Below are 21,639 nucleotides of genomic sequence, written 5' to 3' on the forward strand. Positions count from 1 at the left end.
TGCTATGTTCAACACTCCGTCCATCATCTCCTTTGGTCATGAGGACAGCAGCATCGTGATTGGCTTAAGGGAACCTGGGTGCTTTCTAAGGCGAGATGACACTGGAGGAGAGACGGAAGCCCTGCAGAGCAGGTAAGTGATATTGTTATGTTTTTATTTTCACATCCCCAAATGGAGCAAACTCTGGAAAACAGTTTTCTAAGATGACTGCAAACCCAAAAGACATGCCTGAAATTCAAAGAATTCACTGCGGTCATTTTTTAACAGGAAAGCATGCATTTTAATGAGCAATAACTTCAACCTAGGTTAAGCCTAGGAACCATACCTCTCCACCAGGGATGTACTCTTTATTTTCCCCAGTGACCAACAATATTCAGTAAGCATATATTTTTAAAAGCATTCCGTATCTTTATGGCTAACATTTTTTGCAATTTTAACAAAGTTCCTAAAAAAAAAAAAAAAAGAGGCCTATCACAAATAAAAACTATCTTCAGTTACTCACGTAGATCACATTTGTTCCAGCAGGAGGAAATTAAGTACACATTTCAAACAATATTTGCAATAGAGCTAAGCAGGTGCAACGTGAACGGTGCAGCATATGTTAGTCACACACACAAAAGGTTCCCTATCACACATGAATAGTAATGATCATTTTTATGCAAGAATCTGTGTCTCAACTAATAATTTTCTGAATACATTGGAAGGCGGCCTTCATCTGTGACAATATAAAGTATCATGCACAGTACTTCACCTTATGACTTATAAAGTAGAGTCCAAAGGCAGATGTTTAGGGAAATATTGCTAACCAGACTAACCATTTTACGTGTCAGTGTAAGAACACATGAGATTGGGGCTCGCTACTTCTGTTGAGAACTTTAGATGGCTCACACAGCAGCACCATTCACCTCCAGTAATAAACTCTTGGGTAGGCTCTTACTACTTTGAAAAGGAGTTTATTGCGTTCTTTCCTAAATACTAAAGTATACTTCCATTCTTATTATATTACCTATCCTCTTATAATTATTGCGTGTTACATTAAGTTCATTTGTTTAGGACATTCCCAGTGTTTATATGATCACAAAGTGCTTACGGCATCAGGGCACCCTTTTGAGTTGACCCGAGTCAAAGTGGTCTGTTGACACTGTATTCGGTTGCATTTTCTCAAATTCAGATGTGCGTGAGACTGGCAAGGTTGGAGTAGAACATGCATTTTTTTATTGATTAATATAAATTGATAAGGCCGCCTAAATCAGATTAGGATCTGTAAGGAGCATTAGGTGAATTGGTGGGTGCGCTGAAAATCAGTTGATGTGCCACAAATGTAAGGCGAACATTTATAAAAAAATGCAACACATTAAGAGAAGCAGTTGCTCATTCCAAGTTTAGAAGCAATGCAACCAGTTTCTTTCACGGCCTTCCCAAGCACAGAAGTGGTTTACCTGTGGAGGAACAGAGCACAATGACTATTTTAAATCACTTACCTCTGTTTGCCACCATCACCTTCTTGATGGGTTTGTACTCTACCCGCTGGGTACTCTTGAAGGCGGCATTTAATAGGGACGCTCGATGGATGCCCAGGAAGCTCAGGCCCCCTTTCACAAACCTTAATTTCAACATCTGCAAGGGAAATACAAGGTACGTCAGGGGGTATCTCAAATCTGAATCTTACATTCAACAAATCAGACATTACTTTTTGGTTATAAGGGTGCAGACTTCTTGATTTAATTGTTAGAGAAATACTAAGCAGGTTAACATAGCTCAGTTTGTCAGTGCAACAGATAACAGTACTGAAAACAAGCATTGGGAAAGCCAATTGGTCTCACTTTTGGGAGACTTACTGACATTGGCTTTTGACAATACCGTGCAGCATTGGCAAAACATTTGATAAAAGGAAGAAAAAAAGCAAAATGCAAAGCCGCTGTATCGTTTAGACACATGCATGCATAGGGATATCATGTATGCGTGCCCACAAAATGATGTGGCATATATATTTATATATATATATTTATTAACAATTGAAGTAGACCAACATCTCTTTTTTAATGAAAAAAATGTAGCACAAAAGCAATTTTTTGTGTGGAGCAGCTGGCAGAAAGTTGTTGCCTGGTTCCCCCCCCCCACCAAATGGACAAATAAAAAACTATTGGTGTGGGGGCAATAGAGGAGTGGTTTGGGGAACAAATATAAGTGGGCAGGAAAGGGGAATAGCAGTACATGCGGCACAGCAACACAGGGTGGAGGCGAAGCAAGAAAGCAACATAGGAAGGCACGGTGCTTGGTGACAGAAAAGCACGTTAGGGAGATTGCAACAAGGAGGAGTAAGCAAACAGAGCACATGGGCTAAGTATTCGAGAGGAAGGGAGAGACGTAGAAAATGGAGAAAGCTGCACCTTCATAGAATTCCTAATCACAAAAGAAAAAAGTAGTTCCTTAAACGCGAGCGGTGGAAGGATAGAAACCAGCAGGTCAGGTAGAAGGTAAAAATGTTCCATAGGAAGGTCAAACACAAAATAAACAAGCTTGGGCAAGTAAACCCACTGAATAAGAAACAAGCAATTGCAAGCGACAAAGCCAACTAATGATAAGCAGTGGTAGGCTGTTAGACTCTAAGATCTTGGTAAGCCGATAATGGGTCTTTTGAAACCAAACTGTGCTCTCTGTAGGCTCAACCTAAAAAGGAATATAGGGAGCAGGAAGTTGGCTACTTGTAGAGAACCATATGCAAAAGCCTCTGTAGTTTCACAAAGACAGTTTTGAATACAATTTTTGGCCACCTTGTTATGTGAATAGTGGTTATACCAGATTAAATTGTGTACATATTAGAAGTAGGACCAAACAAAATTGATCTTTGCAGACATTCATATTTTCCACCAGACGACCAAAACACAACCCCTCCCCCAACCTCTTTACAAGAATAGTATTAGCTAGAATGCCTCTGGCGATCCCAGGCACTCGCACGTCCGTACAATTTGTATGCCTCCTTTATCCCCATTATTGGTCTCCCCATCCAGCTGGATTGATTCAACCCACTAAGATTAATTCGCTTCAGGACAAGGCAATTTCATCAAAACCAGCTGCAAATAAGCATTGATCATCATCAGAATACAATCTACATTAATTTGTCCACCTCAGAGGGTTAGTACTCAATATTTACCCTTGCCAACTCTATCAACTACTTCTCAGCAATCTGATGATATATGCACAGGAAAAAATACAAACGCTACATTACTAACTTTCAGCAAGGCTTACCTATCACCTTATCTGAAACCCATTTTTCAATACATGAACAATCCTCTCAGGAGCCTTTTAACTACATTCCTGGTCAGAAATTAAACAAGCAGATCAAATGTTACATCGATCTGAACACCTCTCAGTCCAACAACCTTCTACTGCTGGAACACGGTCTGTGGGTTACTGCCACTTTCACTGGTCTTCAGGATTCTACTAAATTCTCAATACTCTTTTGCTTTCCTTTCATTACAACAGCGCCCTGCTGCTTGGTCAATTTCAGTATCTACTGCAATCTTGCTTGTACACTTCCCAAATCAGGAACATCTTGCACACAAGTTCTCCTTCATACACAAGGGACATAATTCTGAAACAGCATTTGAGCCTTGTACAGTTCAAACTGGCTCAGCTCCATTACACTATCTGATGCAACATTATGCTTTAAATTCCAATCATTCATGTTATTCCACTACCTCTATTCAAAGCAATAAGTTATAATCCTTTTAAGGCATGATCAATTCTTTAAACCAGGCGATTTATTTGGTGATCATTTTAAAAAGGTCTTTAAAGTGCTTGGCCCATGCTCACTGAAAAAAACGAAACGAAGCAGAGCACAGAGAGAAGGCATGGGGATGCGAATTACCAATAACACTACTGTAGTTATGACACAATGAACATATTTGAAACGCCGCACATATAAACCATATACTGGGTAAAGAGTGTGTGATACTCTAGTGATAACAGTAAGATTATATGGATATTACCAAGCCTTGCAAATTGGTGCTGATAAATAGCTTATTTTCAATACTGATTTTGGCAATGGAAATAAAACAAATACATGTTTAACTCGAAATCTTTATATCCCAATTGAAACAATAAACAAACTAGAACATCTGGATAACTGACGTATCCTGTATGAAAAAATAAACAATCAACTTAAAAGACAGTATATGGACGACCGTCCCTCTGACCATTTTGAAATTACAATTTTTAACAAGACAGTGAAACATTGCAGCAAAAGTCTAAAATTGCGTTATTATTATAAGAAATTGAACACCATCAAGCTAAAACAATTTTTCTACAGCTGATGAAACCCCTTACACCAGAGCTTAGGGGAGGAGGTTTGCTTTTGCTGCCCAATACTTTAATGTGATGTTCCAAACTAGAAACAAGAGATATGGGTGTATCAGGAGACGGGGGCATGGGCGATGGTCAAGTCATTGGTGAGTGATGCACCAGGAATAGAAGGTGTAAACATAGGGGTGGGTGGGGGGGTGGAGTACAGAAGAGATCGAAAGATGTATGTAACAAAGGAAAAAGACAGGTGTGGAGGGGGAAGTAGCGGAAAACAAAAAAGGAGACCTGTAAAACAGGGTCTGCGTGAGAAGGATGTTGAAGGGTAAAAGCCTAGAGGATAAAAAAAAAACTGGGAAATGACATTTATATGTTGCTGCACAGACCCTTATATGCCAAACTGTTGCCAGTGTGGTGGTTGCGGCCCTTACGACAGATCCAAACCATTATGAATACGAGACAGTGGCTGGAGGGGGGCTGTCACTATGGGGGAATCACTATGCAAGAGGCACGTTCATGACTTTTGCATGCCTTTAATCTCAGCCCGGGGCAATTGCTGCAGTTTGCCAAAATATCTGCCATGGTGCAGGAGATCTAGACTTATTTCATGCAGGCACCTGCAGAGTCGCAGACACTGAAACGAAAACTTGACCAGGGATACAGTAGAGGACGGATCTCGCGTATTTGTAGAATGCTGAAGGACGACTGGTCCATTAATTTATTACGTACTCTGGGTCAAAGGAATGAGACATTGCAGAATCCTCTGCACAATCTCACCCACAAAAGGTGGCCAGCCAGTAATGCTAGGTTTGAACTCAAAATTAAATTGCTTATACCAGATATACCCAACACAACATCTGCATAGGAGTTTCCCAACTAAATCGGAGCGGTGCCCATGCTTTAACTGGGAACCACCAACGTTCCTTCATATGACCTGGGATTACAAAGTTGCAGGAGACTTCTGGGAGGGGGTGGGAGGTATCCTCACAAGGACAGCGAGATTGCCAGTGACTTTAACAATCAAAGAGTGCTTATTAGGATTGGTGCTACTGCCAAAGATAGGGTAAAAAGGCTTAAGTATTTGCATCCTTGGGGCTGCTTTTGCACAGGAGACAAATTGCTGCTAACTGGCTGGCCCAAGTTCCCCCTTGCATGAGAAAATGGAGATCGGACCTGGGAGAATGGGGGGTGGCTGAGGAGTGGCAACTGAAAGTGGAGCGCACAGATGAGAATGCAGAGAGAAACCTGATAAATAGGGACAGTCTCTGTCCCTATTTATCGGTTCCAACGTCTAGTCAGCAGAGCTACCACGGTCACATTCCTAGGATATCTAGACAATTACTGCCTGAATAGTGACACTCTGCAGGAAGAAGCTCAGGGAGGTTGGGGGATCACTGCATGAGATGAAAGTGAAGAGCAATATCCACTGTCCTGCTCGGGGGTACAAGGGGAAATCAAACACGGACAAACGGAATGACTGATGGAAGTGGTCGTGATATGAGCATGATCTTCCTCACTCCTCTTTTCCATAACTCGAGACTGAATACTTAATGGTCCTACCAACCCAGGTCTAATATTTTCCCTTATTGCAATACCGGATGCAACTGGACTGCTGCATGGAGCTCATTGTGGGTAGTTGTACTACCACAAGTGATATATAATTGTTTTTTAAAGTAAACTAAGAAGCTTACTCTATACCCTGTACAAATCGCTGTGAGCCCCACCAGATATGTTTAGGGCTGATTCCACCAATGTCTGTGACTGCCCTTTACATTGGAGGCCTATTCCCTCTCCGGTCTCATGCCTTTTTCTTTTCTATTGAACTACTAACAGAAGCTACTACCATGTTCCCACAAGAATTCACTTTGCCCACCCTCTCGTCGAGAGCATAGACTCTTTAGCTCTTCTCACTGATTTAGTTGAGCCAAGATGTGTTGCAAACCTTTGTGGCACGCAGAGAAAACCAGCCCCCTTTGCCAACACACAAATTAAACACAGCACATGACATACTACAAACACACCCAAAGTACACTGTGCACCGAGCTATCTCGTGGCTCACAACAGTACCTTCGATAATTATAGGTCTCACAAATCTCAGACAGAACACATCAGACAAACAACTCTGATACATCCAGTACAGCTCAGACATACCATATAGTTGGCCATACCCATAGCCCAACGGTCAGTTCTGTCATGAAATACCACAAACAATCCACAGGAACACATTAAACATAAGTAAACTGCACAGAATACAACTCAGATATTTCACATGGTCTAGTAGTATGATCCTCAGAAACACTTGCCAAGAAATGCCACAAACAGAAAATCTCACAATAGCAACACAAATATCGAAAAAGAGTTAGAATACTATACACAAACGTAATATAGGTTAGACCAGTCCAATACACCATTACCAACATGATCTGACTATTGGAGCCCACCAGACATCAGCCATAGTTTCTGCATTAGATGTGCAAACAAATTGAATAGCCCACTAGGTTAATCTCCAAAGCATCACAATATGCACCCTACACCTTAATGAATAAAATATATTAAAAGACACCTTAAAACAAAGCGAAAGGCATTCTCAAGCCAAAATGTGTCTCAGGTGTGCAATTGAAACATTAGACGGTCGTGGGACATGCCCTGAGGCAATACTAAGGTCGGGCTTGCATTATACAAATGAAATAAGAACCAAGTATGTGTCCGCTGTCACCGGTAGACCTGGGATTTGAGTGCACTCATAAGCGATGAGACATGCTCATTTTCAAAACCAGGAAGTGGCAGTTGACATTATGTGCCTTTGACAGTGGTCCATCACTGCCTCCTTCATATTACAAGGCACACCTTTAGCTGCAGAGCTTACATCCCTCAGAATCCAAGGCTCTTGCAGTCAGAGCATTAAGAAAGCAGAGGGTGACAAGGCACACTAAAATGGAGAAAGGGTTACAGCTCTATTATAGTACATTTAATGGCCACAAAGCATCAGGGGCAACTGGTGATTGGTACTTATGTTAGTAGACTCCATGTCATTAAGACTAGGATTCTATTCGCCATACCAATATGTTACACCGACCCCCCCCCACATTCCCAGAGCCGCCCCCCTTAAACTTGCCACAAGATGGAGACAGGGTAAGAGATATCAGGCAGTGTACATCAGAAGTACGGGTGACATCAAGCCGCATATTTCTGCTGCACTTACAATCACCGTATGGCAGTATCAAAGGAAATCGAGATCAAGGAAAAACATGTGTCACTCCTATTTCACCTACTGCAGAAAACAAGCATTGGCATTGCCAATAGGTCTCGCTTGTGGGACCTTATAAGTATTTAGTTTTGCAGCACAATATCCTTGTTGCACCAAGGATATTGTGCTGCAAAACTAAATACTTATAAGGTCCCACACGCGAGACCTATTGGCAATGCCAATGCTTGTTCTGGTCATGTTTTCTGTGGAGTTATGGTTTGTTTTCTTGGCTGCTGAGAAAATAAAGGAGATGCCTTTGCCCCTGGTTCCGCGTATAATTTGTGTTTAATCAGATTTTAAAAGTGTTTCCAGCAAACAACAATTCTTACTTAGTTAAAAAAAAATCTGGAATGTTAACAGTAAGACTGTAATGGTGCAATATTAGCTAGAAAGCTGACCGGAAAAGGCAACCATGTTGCACAGCCTGCTGGAAAGTGTGGCACTTAGAGAGCAGGACATGGAAACTGAAACCAACCAGCACCGAGATAAAGCAAACTGATTTGCACACTGTGGCAGAAACACAAGAACAACACAGATGTGGGGGAACACTTCAATGCCCAACGCCCGTACACAGCCTCCACTGATGGAGCTGGGGCCGGTGTGCTAAAATATTTTGAGAGGATTTTTTAAAATTACCTGTGGGCGGTCGTCGAGGGATCTGCGTGTTCGGTCCAAAAAGAATACCAGAGAGTGCACCGCCAGTGCCTGGTATCGCAGCTGATGTTTTCCAGAATTGTGTGAAAAAAGCACCCGGATTTTACGATAAACAGTTATGTATGTGCAATCACAAGAAGCTAATGTACCCACACAAAAAAACAATCACTTTTAATGGATACAAACTGTGCCTCTCTGAGCAGACTGTAGGCCCCACTTCTGCCTCTGCACCGTTTTACATTGTGGGAGACTGACTCAATAAAGAAACAACCAGGTCATAATAAATAAAAGCTCTGAAAAGCCGGCACTTGGAGTCGTTTGTCAGAGAACGGAAGACTGGTATGACGTGAACATCGGTGTGCTTTTCCCGCTGCTGCTGCTTGTTGTTCAGGATGCTGTGAAAAGCCGGCATTTGGAGTCGTTTGTCAGAGAACGGAAGACTGGTATGACGTGAACATCGGTGTGCTTTTCCCGCTGCTGCTGCTTGTTGTTCAGGATGCTGTGTGCACGACACTGCAGAGGGAATCGGCCAGGCAGCCCGCTTTATTAATCAGCAGCCATTGTGCTAAAAAGACAGTGTGATTCAGAGAAGACATCCCATTAAATGGAAATGATGTCTTGAGGGGCGCGGCAGCTGTTTCTTGTGCCTGGAGTTCGACATCCTTTCTGGGCTCCTCTCAGACAGGGAAAAAGAGACACAAAAGGAAATGCAAGGATAAGTGGCGCAGGGGAGAAAGAAGGGGTTAAACGGAAGAAGAGGATGCAAGAGTACGGGGAGAAAATAAGGGCGAGGTAGGAATTAGAGTGAGGTTGTTCACCTCTGCTCCCCGTCAGACGGCGGTCACAGCGAAAATGCCGAGTCAGGGTGTGACGTGGTTGCGGGTAAATGAATAAAGCATAGTTTTAGCTCCTCTAATAAAGTGTAACTTTTCACTATGTAGCTGGACAGCACTAGGTTCTATTAATGGGAGACAGCGCCAAACTTAAAAGCAGCCGCAAAAGTGAACACGAGCATCTGTTACCAATTAACACGAGCACGCGCTAAACTACAGACGGTCGAAATGACGGCCCCTGCTCGTAACCGCAAGGCTTAGAGCTCAAAAAAAAAAAAACAAGCAGAAGCAAATGGTGGGGGCCTGAAGGAGGAGGGGGTGCGAGGGATGAGTGAGCATGGGGTAGGAGGGGAGGGAACACGGCCTGGGGGAAGCTGGCTGGGGAGGGGGAGGAGAAATGCAAGGAAGGCTGTGTGCCGGCCGGCCATCCAAGAATAATTAGGGGAGGAGAAGCCGAGAAGCCGCAGAGCGCACGCTGGGCGAAGCCCTTTGATGTGCTGTGCGGCAAATGCAATTAGGAGGGAGGGAGGCTGATGCGCGTTCGTGTTTGATCACGTGGTTCACGTGAACTTCATGAAAACCGCCAGCAAAAAGCTGGTGGTTTCACGAGGATTTTGGCCACTTGAATTCTCGCTCTGCTCGATGCGCTTGCGCGCATCGATAGGTCGCGAGACCTAAAAAGCAGTGGGTAACAGACTTGGGATCATATCGGAGGTGCTGGTAACAACGCAGGTGCAGAATTACTGGTGATTAAAGATGGAAACCCGAGGTGTCCTTAAGAAATGAGTAGCTATTAATATCCTCCCCAAAAATCCCCATTTTCTTTCACAGATTCCAGATTTTTTTCAACAGCTGAAATCTATGGGTGAATCAAAAAAGATCGGCAGTGTTCCTTTGAACTCGTAATTCTAATGTGGTCAGTAACTTCTGTTAATTTATCTAATGGGGATACAGAGAAAATTGTACTTGGCCCCATAACTTTGATTTCTTTTGGAAGCCACAATCTTATTGCCCATTCAGTACCTTTTTTACTGGAACAACAATATATCGCACATGAAGAAATATCGCGAAGAAGCTAAGACCGAATGAGAATAGATGCGGCGCTCCCCACCGAGCAAAGGCAATTTTTTTTGTCGACATTTTGAAATGAATAAGGATGGTGCCGATTTAAGGTGACCACTAATCCCCAGGCAAATCTCATACGGAGTCCGTGTACAGCATAAATTCAACCACCACCACTTAAAGTCATCCTTCCAGTGAGTGAGAAATTACTTAATGGCACAGACTCCTACTGCCCAGACAACTGACGATTAGCTTAGCTGGAAGCTTCACGGAAGGTAGCGTATACTCATGTATCATACTCTAGGAATATGGTAAAGCTCCTGAAAGGGATGTTCCTATATCTCGCCTTTACCCACAGAGTTCAAGCTGCTGTCATCATCACAGAGATTGTAGAAATTGACTTTAAAAGAAAGCATGGAAATTACATCGAAACAAATTGCAAAACATTGGTAAGACTTCTACATACTACACCCTCACATTACCCCAGCCTTCTTGATTTGAAGTATACTAGTTGCCCAATTCAAGTCAGATCGTAGCTAAAGCACTCTGTAAAACGCACTGAGCAATTCAAGGAATGTGATCAAGATTCCTATACACGGACCACTTCAAAGAATTTGATCACGATTCCTCCAGAACAGGGCTCGAGTCCGGGTACCACGTGAGGGGACGGCGTCCCCCCACTTATTTTAACTTATTTTACCAGGTGGACGCCGTCCCCCCTGCAAAGATGCCCTTGCTGAGGAATAAAGTGTATTCTTGCCATTAACTGCAAGCAAAAACAAACAATATAAAGACACTAACCTCCCATACGCCTTTTTAAAAAGCAGACTACTCACAGCAGACGGTGCACAGAAGATGACTGCATGCTACTGCTACCTCTGCAACAGAGGGCAGACTTTGGGCCAGTACGCAAGACTCTTAAGAAGCGTGCGTCGCAGCTATCTTGGCCAGGAACTACCAGCCCCAATGCACCTCCATTAATAGAAGTCTATGTTTTTTTACCTTTCGTGACGTCACTTCCTGTCGTGACGTCACTTCCTGTCTTTGAGCATCCCCCACTTCTTTATTTAGGACTTGTACCCTGCTCCAGAAACCAGCAAGATGGAATACTTCTGCCGAACCTGCGTAAATCCACGATAGTGGTTATACCTAAAGCCGGGAAACCGGCATCTAAGTGTGGTACTTATCACCCCACATCGTTTCTAAATATCTAAACTAAAATCCTGGCTACAGTACTTGCTGCGAAACTGGTTAGCGTTACTACTACTCTTCTACACAAGGATCAATCCGGCTTCATGCCTGAATGATCAACTAGATATAACCTACACAGACTCCATAATTGGCTCGAAGAGACTACAGTACTTGCTGCGAAACTGGTTAGCGTTACTACTACTCTTCTACACAAGGATCAATCCGGCTTCATGCCTGAATGATCAACTAGATATAACCTACACAGACTCCATAATTGGCTCGAAGAGACTTTGAAGCGCCCATATCCACAGGTTTTTAGCTCACTCGATGCGGAAAAAGCATTCAATGCTGTTCATTGTCCCTTCATGAGGCAGACCCTGTGGAAACTGGGATTTGGTCCCGATTTTTTTTAATGGTTAGGTCTCTTGTATCAAGCCCCTGTGGTTGCTGTCAGAGTAAGTGGGGTTCTCTGTGTAGACTTTCCAGTGAGGAGGGAGAGTAGGCAGGGTTGCCCCCCGTCACCCTTATTCACTCTAGTGCTGGAACCACTGACTTTCCTGGTTCGGGCACATCTGAACATCTTGGGATTTTGAGCCATAGGGTCGCCAATTGATGAGGAGAAAATCTCACTATGCGCAGAGGATATCCTTTTATACCTTACTTGTGCAGAGAACTCGATCCCCAAGACGTTCCAGACATGTGATAGCTATGGTACCCACTTGGGGTACACCATAAATTACGATAAATCTGTTATATTTCCCACCCGAGCCTCTCAATGTGCCTCGGGAGAGAGTGTGTAGATAGGGAGGGTTTCCAATACTTTGAAAATTTGTGACCCGAATCGAGACAGAGCCCTGCTGCGTAGCCTTTTCAACATACAGGCAATATTCCAGGCAGAATCAGAGCATTGAAAGAAATATCCCCTAACAATCCTGGGAAGAGCGGGCATGTTCAAGATGGTCTTCCTCCCAAAATTCCTATATATCCTCCAGAACACATACCTTACTATCCCGAGGAGATCTTCATAAGAATTAATGAGGAACTCGGGAAGTTGCTGTGGAATGACAGACGTCCCAGAATAGCCCTCAGGACACTACAAATGAATCAATACAGTGGGGCTATCGCTTTCTCAGATGTTCGAGCCTACTACTGGGCGCCCCACCTCCTCGTCATTAATGACTGGAGCACCGCCCCAGGAGATTGCAACACATATGTGCTAGAGCGAATCCAGTTCGACAGGCATCTTTCAGTACTACCTCTAGGGGGTGGGGTGGGGGAGCAGTTTGCTTCCTACACCCCAGATAGTGCTCGAGTCCTGAGCGAAAACAAATGGGTTTATCAGATGGGCTCACAGTCACCTGGGAATCTCCACAATGGATGGAGACATGACTCAAGGAACTGAGGAAACCCGTGGCTTCCAGACTTGAGATTTAATTGGTATTTCCACAGTGAGTGACATTGTGAAAGGAGAATAGCTCCTTTAAAACTCTCCAGAGAGAATAAGTTTAAGTTTAAAGTATTTGTAGAGCGCAACGTACACCTGTGCGGTTTCTTGGCGCTGAGATAGCAAACAACCTACTTGGCGGAGTCAATCGCTGAGACATGGGCTGAAGGAAGGGAAGGTTTAAGACAGAAAGGCCTGAGTAAATAAAAATGTTTTCAGGGATTTGCGAAAAATGGAATACTGGGTGAGGGACCTAAGATGGAAGGGGAGAGAATTCCAGAATACAGGGGCGAGGGTAGAAAATTTAGAGCCGCCCTGTTTTTTTTTCCTGTAACGAGGGACAACCAAAAGATGTTGGGCTGAGGAACGAAGGTCTCTGCCGGGAACGTAAGATTTGATGGCTGAAGATATGAAAATAGGGGCCAGGCCAGTCCTGGCCTGAAAAGCCATGCAGCCTAGTTTGAACAAGGCGCGTTCCCGGACGGGGAGCCAGTGAAGGGTCTTCAAGAGGGGAGAGGTATGATGGAATTTGGGGAGACCGAAAGCAAGGCGGGCCGCCTGGTTCTGCACCAGTTGTAGCTTGCGCAAGCTGTACTGAGGGATGCCATTGAACAAGACATTCCCGTAGTCCAGGCGGGACAGGACCAGTGCGGACATGATCAATTTGAGTGCAGAGAAAGAAAAAAAGCGAGAAATGGAGCGGATATTACGAAGAGTGAGAAAGCAAGAAGAAACCACCGAACCTATCTGGGAGTGAATAGTGAGTTTGTCATTAAGCTTAATGCCTAGAGTCTTAACAGATGGGACTGGGGTGGGGGGAGGACCAAAGGAAGGGGGCCAAAATAGAGAGCTCCAGGGACTGGAGCAACCACCCGTAACCACAAGTTCCGTCTTATCGGGATTGAGCTTCAGGTGGTTGAAGTTCATCCAGTCCCTGATGAAGGATAGAGTAGATTGAAAATTAGAAATAGAGTCAGAGGAAGAGGACAGATTAAGGATGAGCTGGAGGTCATCGGCATAATTATATACCGTGACCTCCAGCTGCTGGAGAGCAAAGATAAGAGGGGAAATGTAGAGATTAAACAATAAAGGAGACAGAGAAGAACCCTGGGGTACTCCGCACTGGACCTGGCAGGGGGTAGCTGAAAACTCCCCGAGATGAACCGCCTGGGTCCGGTCCCTCAGGAAGGAAGAGAGCCAAATGAGGGCTGAGCCTCCTATGCCCGCCGCCCTGACACGGGAGAGTAAGATGGAATGGTCCACCGTGTCAAAAGCGGCGGACAAGTCAAGGAGGACCAGCGCCTGAGGTTGACCTACGTCCATACCTTCTCTGAGGGTGTCGAGCACTGACACCACCACTGACTCTGTCGAGTGCTTAGGTCGAAACCCAGCCTGGCAAGAGGCCAACATCCCATTCTCCTCGACAAAGGCGCAGAGGTGACATGTCGCTCAAGCACCTTGCCTAGAAAGGGTAGCAGGGAGATGGGGCGATAGTTAGCCAACACAGAGGGATCGGCTCCTGGTTTTTTTAAAATGGGAACAATGGAGGCGGATTTTAGTGACTGAGTCACAACCCCTTGGGCCAACGAGTCATTAAGGAAACTGAGAGGAGGCAGGGTACAAACAGAGTAAACCTGCCGTAAGATGTGTGCCTGGCAGATGTCTGCGGGGGAACCGGATTTGATTTAGGGGAGAAGAGAGAGGAAAATTTCCTCAGAGAGAGGGGGAAAAGAGTTGAGAGAAGCTGGGGCGGGGTGTGGGTGGGGGTCCACGAAGAGAGGGGAAGGGGGGGAATGTTAGATTTGATTGTAGCGATTTTTTCTACGAAGTAGGAGTTCAACGAGTCGCAGAGTTTCTGAGAGGGAGGGGGCTTTAATGAAGTCCTATCAGAGAAAGCCAGGTCAAGTCAAGTCAAGTCAGAATTTATATAGCGCACTACATACCCATAGGGTCTCAAGGCGCTTGAGGGAGGGGGGGGGGGAGGTTTACTTATCGAATATCCATGTTTTAAGTTGTTTTCTGAAGGCTAGGTGGTTTTGAGTAAGGCGGAGGTGGATGGGAAGGGAATTCCAGGTCTTGGCCGCTAAGTAGGAGAAGGATCTTTCTCCCATGGTGGCTTTGTGGATGCGCGGAACAGCGGCGAGGGCTTGGTTGGATGAACGCAGCTGGCGGGTGGGGGTGTAAAAGGAAAGGCGCGTGTTGAGACAATCAGGTCCAAGTTCGTATAGGGCTTTGTGTGCGTGGGTGAGGAGACGGAACGTTATTCTCTTGTTGACGGGGAGCCAGTGAAGGTCTTTCAGGTGAGCGGAAATGTGGTCTGTGCGGGGGATGTCTAGTATGAGTCTGGCTGAGGCATTTTGGATGCGTTGGAGTTTTTTCTGTAGTTTCGCGGTGGAACCGGCGTAAAGGGTATTTCCGTAGTCCAGACGGCTTGTAACCAGTGCGTGGGTGACCGTTTTTCTTGTTTCGGTGGGGATCCAGTGAAATGTTTTTTTGAGCATGCGTAGGATGTTGAAGCATTAAGATGAGACGGCGTTGACTTGTCTGGTCATCGAGAGTGAGGAGTCCAGGATGATGCCCAGGTTCCATGCGTGGTCCGTCGGTATGGGGGCTTTTCCTAGGGCCGTTGGCCACCAAGAGTCGTCCCAGGCAGAAGGGGATGAGCCTAAGATGAGGACTTCCGTTTTGTCCGAGTTCAGTTTCAGACGGCTCTGCTTCATCCACTCGGCTACTTCTTTCATCCCTTCGTGTAGGTTGGTTTTGGCGGTGGTAGGGTCTTTGGTGAGTGAGAGGATCAGCTGAGTGTCATCAGCGTAGGAGATGTTGAGGTTGTGTTGACGTGCGATGGTTGCGAGGGGGCTCATGTAGACGTTAAAGAGGGTGGGGCTGAGTGATGATCCTTGCGGGACGCCGCAGATGACTTCGGTGGCCTCTGATTTACAAGGGGGGAGGCGGACTCTCTGAGTTCTTCCAGCGAGGAACGAAATGATCCAGTCCAATGCTTTTCCTTGAATTCCGATATTTCTGAGGCGATGTATCAGGGTGCTATGGCAGACTGTGTCGAAGGCTGCGGAGAGGTCAAGGAGGATAAGGGCGACTGTGTCTCCATTGTCCAGTAGTGTTCGAATGTCGTCTGTTGCTGCGATGAGGGCGGTCTCGGTGCTGTGTTTGGCTCGGAAGCCAGACTGTGAGGAGTCGAGTGATTTGTTAGTTTCGAGGAAGGTGGCGAGCTGATTGTTAATGGCTTTCTCAATGACTTTGGCGGGGAATGGGAGGAGCGAGATGGGGCGGTAGTTTTTGAGTTCGGTGGGGTCAGGTCGTGGGTGATGGCGAAAATCTCCTTCGGTTGATTCTCAGCCGCCAGAATTTTAGCCGAGAAGTAGGCTTTCTTGGTCTCTATAATGTTTTTTGTAGGTCCCTAGGAGAAGGACGTAGCGGGACTTGGAGATAGGACAGTAGTCCAGTCTCCATCTGCGTTCTGCCTGTCGAACCGTGAGCTTCTGCTCTTTCAGTTCTTTGCTAAACCATCGATTGGCATCTTTAGGGCGCCTAATCGAGGTGCACCGAAGAGGAGCCAAGCAGTCGCTTCCATTCGTAAGCCAAGAGTCGATGGCCTTGGCTTGAGCTGCAGACGCCAAGCCTGACAGAGAGGGAGAGGAGGCCAAAAGTGAAGAGGTGAGGTCCGACAAGTTGGCCTTGCCCCAGTTGCAAGCCCATGAGTTTGTGTCTTAATCGGGCAGAGGCTAAGGGAAAAGGAAATTAAAAAGTGATCAGACCAAGTGCATGGGGTAACAGTTAGTGAAGACATGGGACAGTTGAGAGACCAGACTTGGTCTAGAATGTGACCGTGAATATGGGTGGGGGTATGGACTAGGGAAGTGAAATTGAGTGACAGGAGGATTTCGGAAAATTCCTTGGATGAGGCGCATTCCTTAGGGTCCGTAGGCCAATAGTTGAAGTCCCCGAGGACCAAAACCGAGGCATAATTGACGGCCAGGGTGCCAAGTAAATCTTGAAAAGCGGGGAGAAAAGACGGAGTGGGTTGAGGTGAACGATAGGCCAGCACAATGGCTAGGTGAGGGGAGAAAGAGGTGGAGCGGACCACAAGGTGGTCAATTCCTCCCAGGAGGGGTGAGGGGAGAATCTGGAACTGGAAATCAATACGGGCGATGAGGGCAACGCCTCCACCCGTTTTCCCGCCAGGACGGTCAGCACGGATAGAGTAGTAGGTCGAGGGAAGGGCAGCCAGTAGAGACGGAAGAGAAGTCTCAGAGAACCAAGTCTCCGTTAAGAGTAGGAGATCAGGTTTGTCCCTATCTAAGAGTATAAATAATTCCTGGTGATGTTTAATGGCTGACCTAGTGTTTAATAGGATAATAGACAGTGGGGGAGAGCGGGGGTCAGAGATGGGCAATGAGTGGGGAGCTGACGGGGCGACAATAGGAAGGGGACAGCCTTGTGGACAGGCACGACAGGGAGAATGACAACCCATATTGATGGTCCGTTGAATAGTGCGGGGGTCGAGGGGCCAATGGCCTTGTAGGAGGGTCAAGTCCGCTGAAGAGTATCGGATGGGAGGACCAGGGGTAATGGCCCCTTGCCCCGGCCAGCCGCGGACCGGCGCAGACGGGCTTAACTCTGGCGCGACTCCGGCGCGCCTACGTCGCGCCCGCTGCGCTGACACATAGTGGTCGTTTTAGTAGCCGTGTGACTAGGGGGGTGTGGCTAAGGTGAGGCAGGCCGATCACCCAACCCAAGATGGCGCCCGCAGTCGAGAAAGACTGGCTTCAGGCGGACTAACAAGTAAGTGTGGCGGCTCGTAGTCAGCGGGCCACAGGGGGGAGATTAAAAAAGACAATGTCCTTACTAGCGATCAGCAGGACGGGTGAGGAGAGAAATTCAAAATAAAGTTGCTCGTAATCAGCAGAGACGAGCAGGGTTTTAGGTTAAAAACAGCAGCAGCACATGCGCGTGAGCCCTCTGCCACCGGGCTGCGAGCTATCGCTGGAGAGGAGGTAAGGAGGGTCCTTAGTAGCCGTGTGACTAGGGGGGGTGTGGCTAAGGTGAGGCAGGCCGATCACCCAACCCAAGATGGCGCCCGCAGTCGAGAATGACTGGCTTCAGGCGGACTAACAAGTAAGTGTGGCGGCTCGTAGTCAGCGGGGAGATTACAAAAGACAATGTCCTTACTAGCGATCAGCAGGACGGGTGAGGAGAGAAATTAAAAATAAAGTTGCTCGTAATCAGCAGAGACGAGCAGGGTTTTAGGTTAAAAACAGCAGCAGCACATGCGCGCGAGCCCTCTGCCACCGGGCTGCGAGCTATACCAGATAAACAATATGCAGCAATTCTGATACATGCAGCTCAGGCATGCATGGAGAGCAGAAGGTGTAGATTTAGATGTGCCAGAATGTGTCCACTTGGATGGCATGTTCCTGATGGGAGAACTGACAGAAAATGCTGTCGCTTGGGATTACAAGACAATCAACAATAACGTACCAGACGGTCTAAAGAAATAGAGGGCTAGATGGGAATCAGAAAAGGGAGATCTGGACGATCTTTGATGGGCGGCAGTCCTAATGCATTCGATCGAAGTAGCGATCAAATCTCGATTTGAAACTTAATAAAGTTTAAATTTTGCACAGTTTAAATTTGATCACACACAGCTTCATAGAATTGGGATGGCGGTGTCCCCGGATTGTTTGAGATGTAGAGGACTGAGGGGAGACCTTTTCTATACCTTGTCGACTTGCCCAGTCATATACGCATACTGGCAAAAGGTGTTGAGTGAGTCAAGAGGTGTGATGGGGAAAACTCTCCAAAGATACTAAATCTGTTCTTCTGGGCATACCCAAGGAGGTCGAACTCCACCGGGCGAAAATACTCTTCTGTAACCTGGGTCTTGTAGTCACCAAGAGGGATGTGACAAAACATTCTAGGGGGGGGGGGGGCCGAGTCACTCACCTTGCACTGCACATATATTTTCCATCAATGAACCATACACTTATGCTACCTGTTGCATCTAGCGACCATATGGGTCATCTTTTGTAACTTCTCTTTCTACACCACTTTGTTTGCGATCAACAAGGGAGTTGGTGTTAGGATATCCAAATGATGACACTGGCCTCTCTTGGCAGTTGATGGAAATCCGACTGCTCCTTATTGGGGTCGCCTGTTGGTCTTCTATATATGACTAATTGTGTAAATATTGCTGTCCTTTTTCGCGCTCATTCTTTTATTTTTGACCACCAGATTCTGTTATGATTAGATAATACTGAACTTGTGCCATGAAGGACATTTAGGCATAGGGTAAACCAGAAGCAGGGTTAAAAGCAGCTACTGGTTGGCGGGCATTAGTTTGGCTGTAGAAAGGATGGTCAGGGATTGTACCCTATGCCTCAACTCGGATAAAACTCAGGTCACTTTCAGATCACCACTGCACCCCATTGCGTGCCCCTCCATGCCTTGCAAGAGGATTGGAGTGGACATAATGGGTCCCATTCTTGAACAAATGGAACAGTGGTACATCATAGTCGTTATCGACCATTTTAAAAAGTGTCCTGAGCTCAAGTTTGTCCCAAAAAAAACCTGATTGTGTATGAATGGTTACATTTTTAGACGACATTCACACACAAAAGTCTCCCCAAACAGATGGTCAGTGACAATGGGCCCCAATTTATGTCAGACGTTAAGACGTACATGCAAAGAAACCTAATAGTACATAAACCACTTCTGTTTACCATCCAGCAGGCAACAATGCCATTGAATGCTTTAACATGGTCATCAAAGGTATAGTCCAGTTGGCCTGCAGTAACAACCTAAGTTGGAGACAGGAAATTCTCAATACTCTTTGGGTTTGGGCTTATCGCATAACACCAATTGACACAACTGGCCACAGCCAATTTGAACTTATGCGGAGCAGGACACCATTGTCCAAAGACAACGTGGGGTGCATCAAAGCTGCGAAAAGAGTGAACTGCTCAGCTGACCGTGTAAGGGAAAGATTGGTACAGCACAGTCCAGCTGCAAAGTCAGGTACGACCTTAAACATGGTTGCAAACCTGTTTAACTCCACGTCATGGACACGTCGGGGACATTGTCAAGGTCAAGAGAAGTGGGCACGTACGCAAAGGCCAGGATAGGATAGGTATTCACCACCTCTTACAGTACAAACAAGGTGTTTTGCACTTCCGCTCTCCTGAGCGACGGTAAGGTATGGCACTTCTCTGCCCTCTCCCTGTACAGACAAACCTCAAGGGACACTGACAGTACCTTGCCGTTAAATTCCACCAGTAAGTTTCCCTTGACCAGTAAACCTAGCAGAACCCACACTGGTGTGTGACGATGAATCGGACCATGAGCCCCTCACCAGTAATACAATGGCACCCAGCACGACTTTGCAGCCCACTGCTGCGCCTCTCCTGTCTTAACTGATCGCAACGTCACAGGCAGAGTTGGAAGGCAGCTGCCCTCCACACCGTTGCATGACACCACTCTCCCTATCAACACTAGTAGAGCAGGTAGAAGGTTGTTACCTCCAGTCAAACTCTCGGATTACGTTTGTGGGTAGCCACACACACACACACCTGTATTGGGTAGTTGGGTGCTTCACTCATGTATTCATTCTCTCTCCCTCTCCTTTTCGTTCATAAGGGGGAGGATGTGTTCTGTTTATACTCGTGTCCCTGCGAGGACACTATGTTGGTATGCATTCTTGTGTCCCTGCGTGGACACCGTACCACCACCGTCTTTCATGAGCCGTCAGTTTAAAGCTGACGACTCACGGAGTGGCCGCATTCTTTGTACTCCACCACATGTGGAGCCTGCGTTGGTGTTATAATAAAGAACTTGTTCTTTCTTCCCGAATACGTCTTTGGAAAGTTCTTCCCAGGTATCTGGTTAAAACAATTAGTTGGTGCCAGGGTCAGCTTAGGCTGGTGCAAGAATCTTTTTGGTGTCCCCCATCACCTTCTCCTCCGATTTCCTCACTACCAAATGGCAAAAGTGGCCCGTATCTCTCCATAGGCACTCTCGCATACATTTCATTTGTTTTAAAACACTAGTAAGGACTAGCTTTACTAATCCATTAAGCTTTCCCCATAAGACACAGATCTGTTCTTTGCAGCAGGCATATTAACCCTCTCTACTACTTTATGGCGCGTCAAACCCACCACTAGACAAAACTCCCATCTCTTTCTCTCGCAGGAACATTAATCACAGGAGTCATCTTTACGTTTTTATTGCTGCCTGAAAGCAAGTGCTTTTAAATGGTAAGTTATTGTTAGACATTACGACCACCTGCGGTCAATGCCCCCTCCCCACACAGGCCAACGCCCTGTGCGTCCACACCAGTCAGTCACACTGCCCTAAAGCCGGTCCTGGTTTGCGCATCTACCAAGCAATGACCAGTTACATAGAAAAAAAATGTTGCGTTGAGTGCCAATTCCTTCTCACATACATCTAGAATATCGGTAGACCAACCGGCAGTGAGCCGACCATAAGTGAGCCGACCATACACCACGTCGAAACCGCAGGCCTCACATCCAGTTCCACGGGACACGCTACAACCACGAACACCAAAATCCACATACCGATGCGCCTGCGTCAGTGCAACCAAACTATACCAGTGCAAGCAGTGCACTAAACCAGAGCTAGGTAAAACAATTCTACCGATGTCTCCCGTAGCAGCGACAATATAACTATACTATAGGTTTATTTTCGGTGCGAGGAGGTCTCCCACCCCCAAAACATATGGAAAAAAAGAGCAATTGACAGCGCCTTGAGCCCCAGCAAATCCAGCACGTTCAACGAGCAACGGCGAGAAGATGGGACTGCCTGCGCGTGCCAGGGCGCGAGAAATGCAAAGTGTTTTTATGAATTGTTGTACAATTGCCACTGTTTTGTTG

At 46.1% G+C, this 21,639-nt stretch overlaps 1 protein-coding gene across 3 annotated transcripts in view; it reads right to left on the bottom strand.

Moving 5' to 3' along the window:
• Positions 1-21,639, bottom strand: part of PC (pyruvate carboxylase) — a 2,151,284-nt gene that overhangs the window by 1,645,917 nt on the left and 483,728 nt on the right. For all 3 annotated transcript variants that reach the window (XM_078660828.1, XM_078660829.1, XM_078660827.1), the window contains one exon: positions 1,482-1,617. In XM_078660828.1, coding sequence (XP_078516954.1) covers positions 1,482-1,617 — 136 coding nt within the window. The remainder of the gene's footprint in view (positions 1-1,481; positions 1,618-21,639) is intronic.

This window comes from Lissotriton helveticus, chromosome 9 (assembly GCF_964261635.1).
Source record: "Lissotriton helveticus chromosome 9, aLisHel1.1, whole genome shotgun sequence".
NCBI lineage: Eukaryota > Metazoa > Chordata > Amphibia > Caudata > Salamandridae > Lissotriton > Lissotriton helveticus.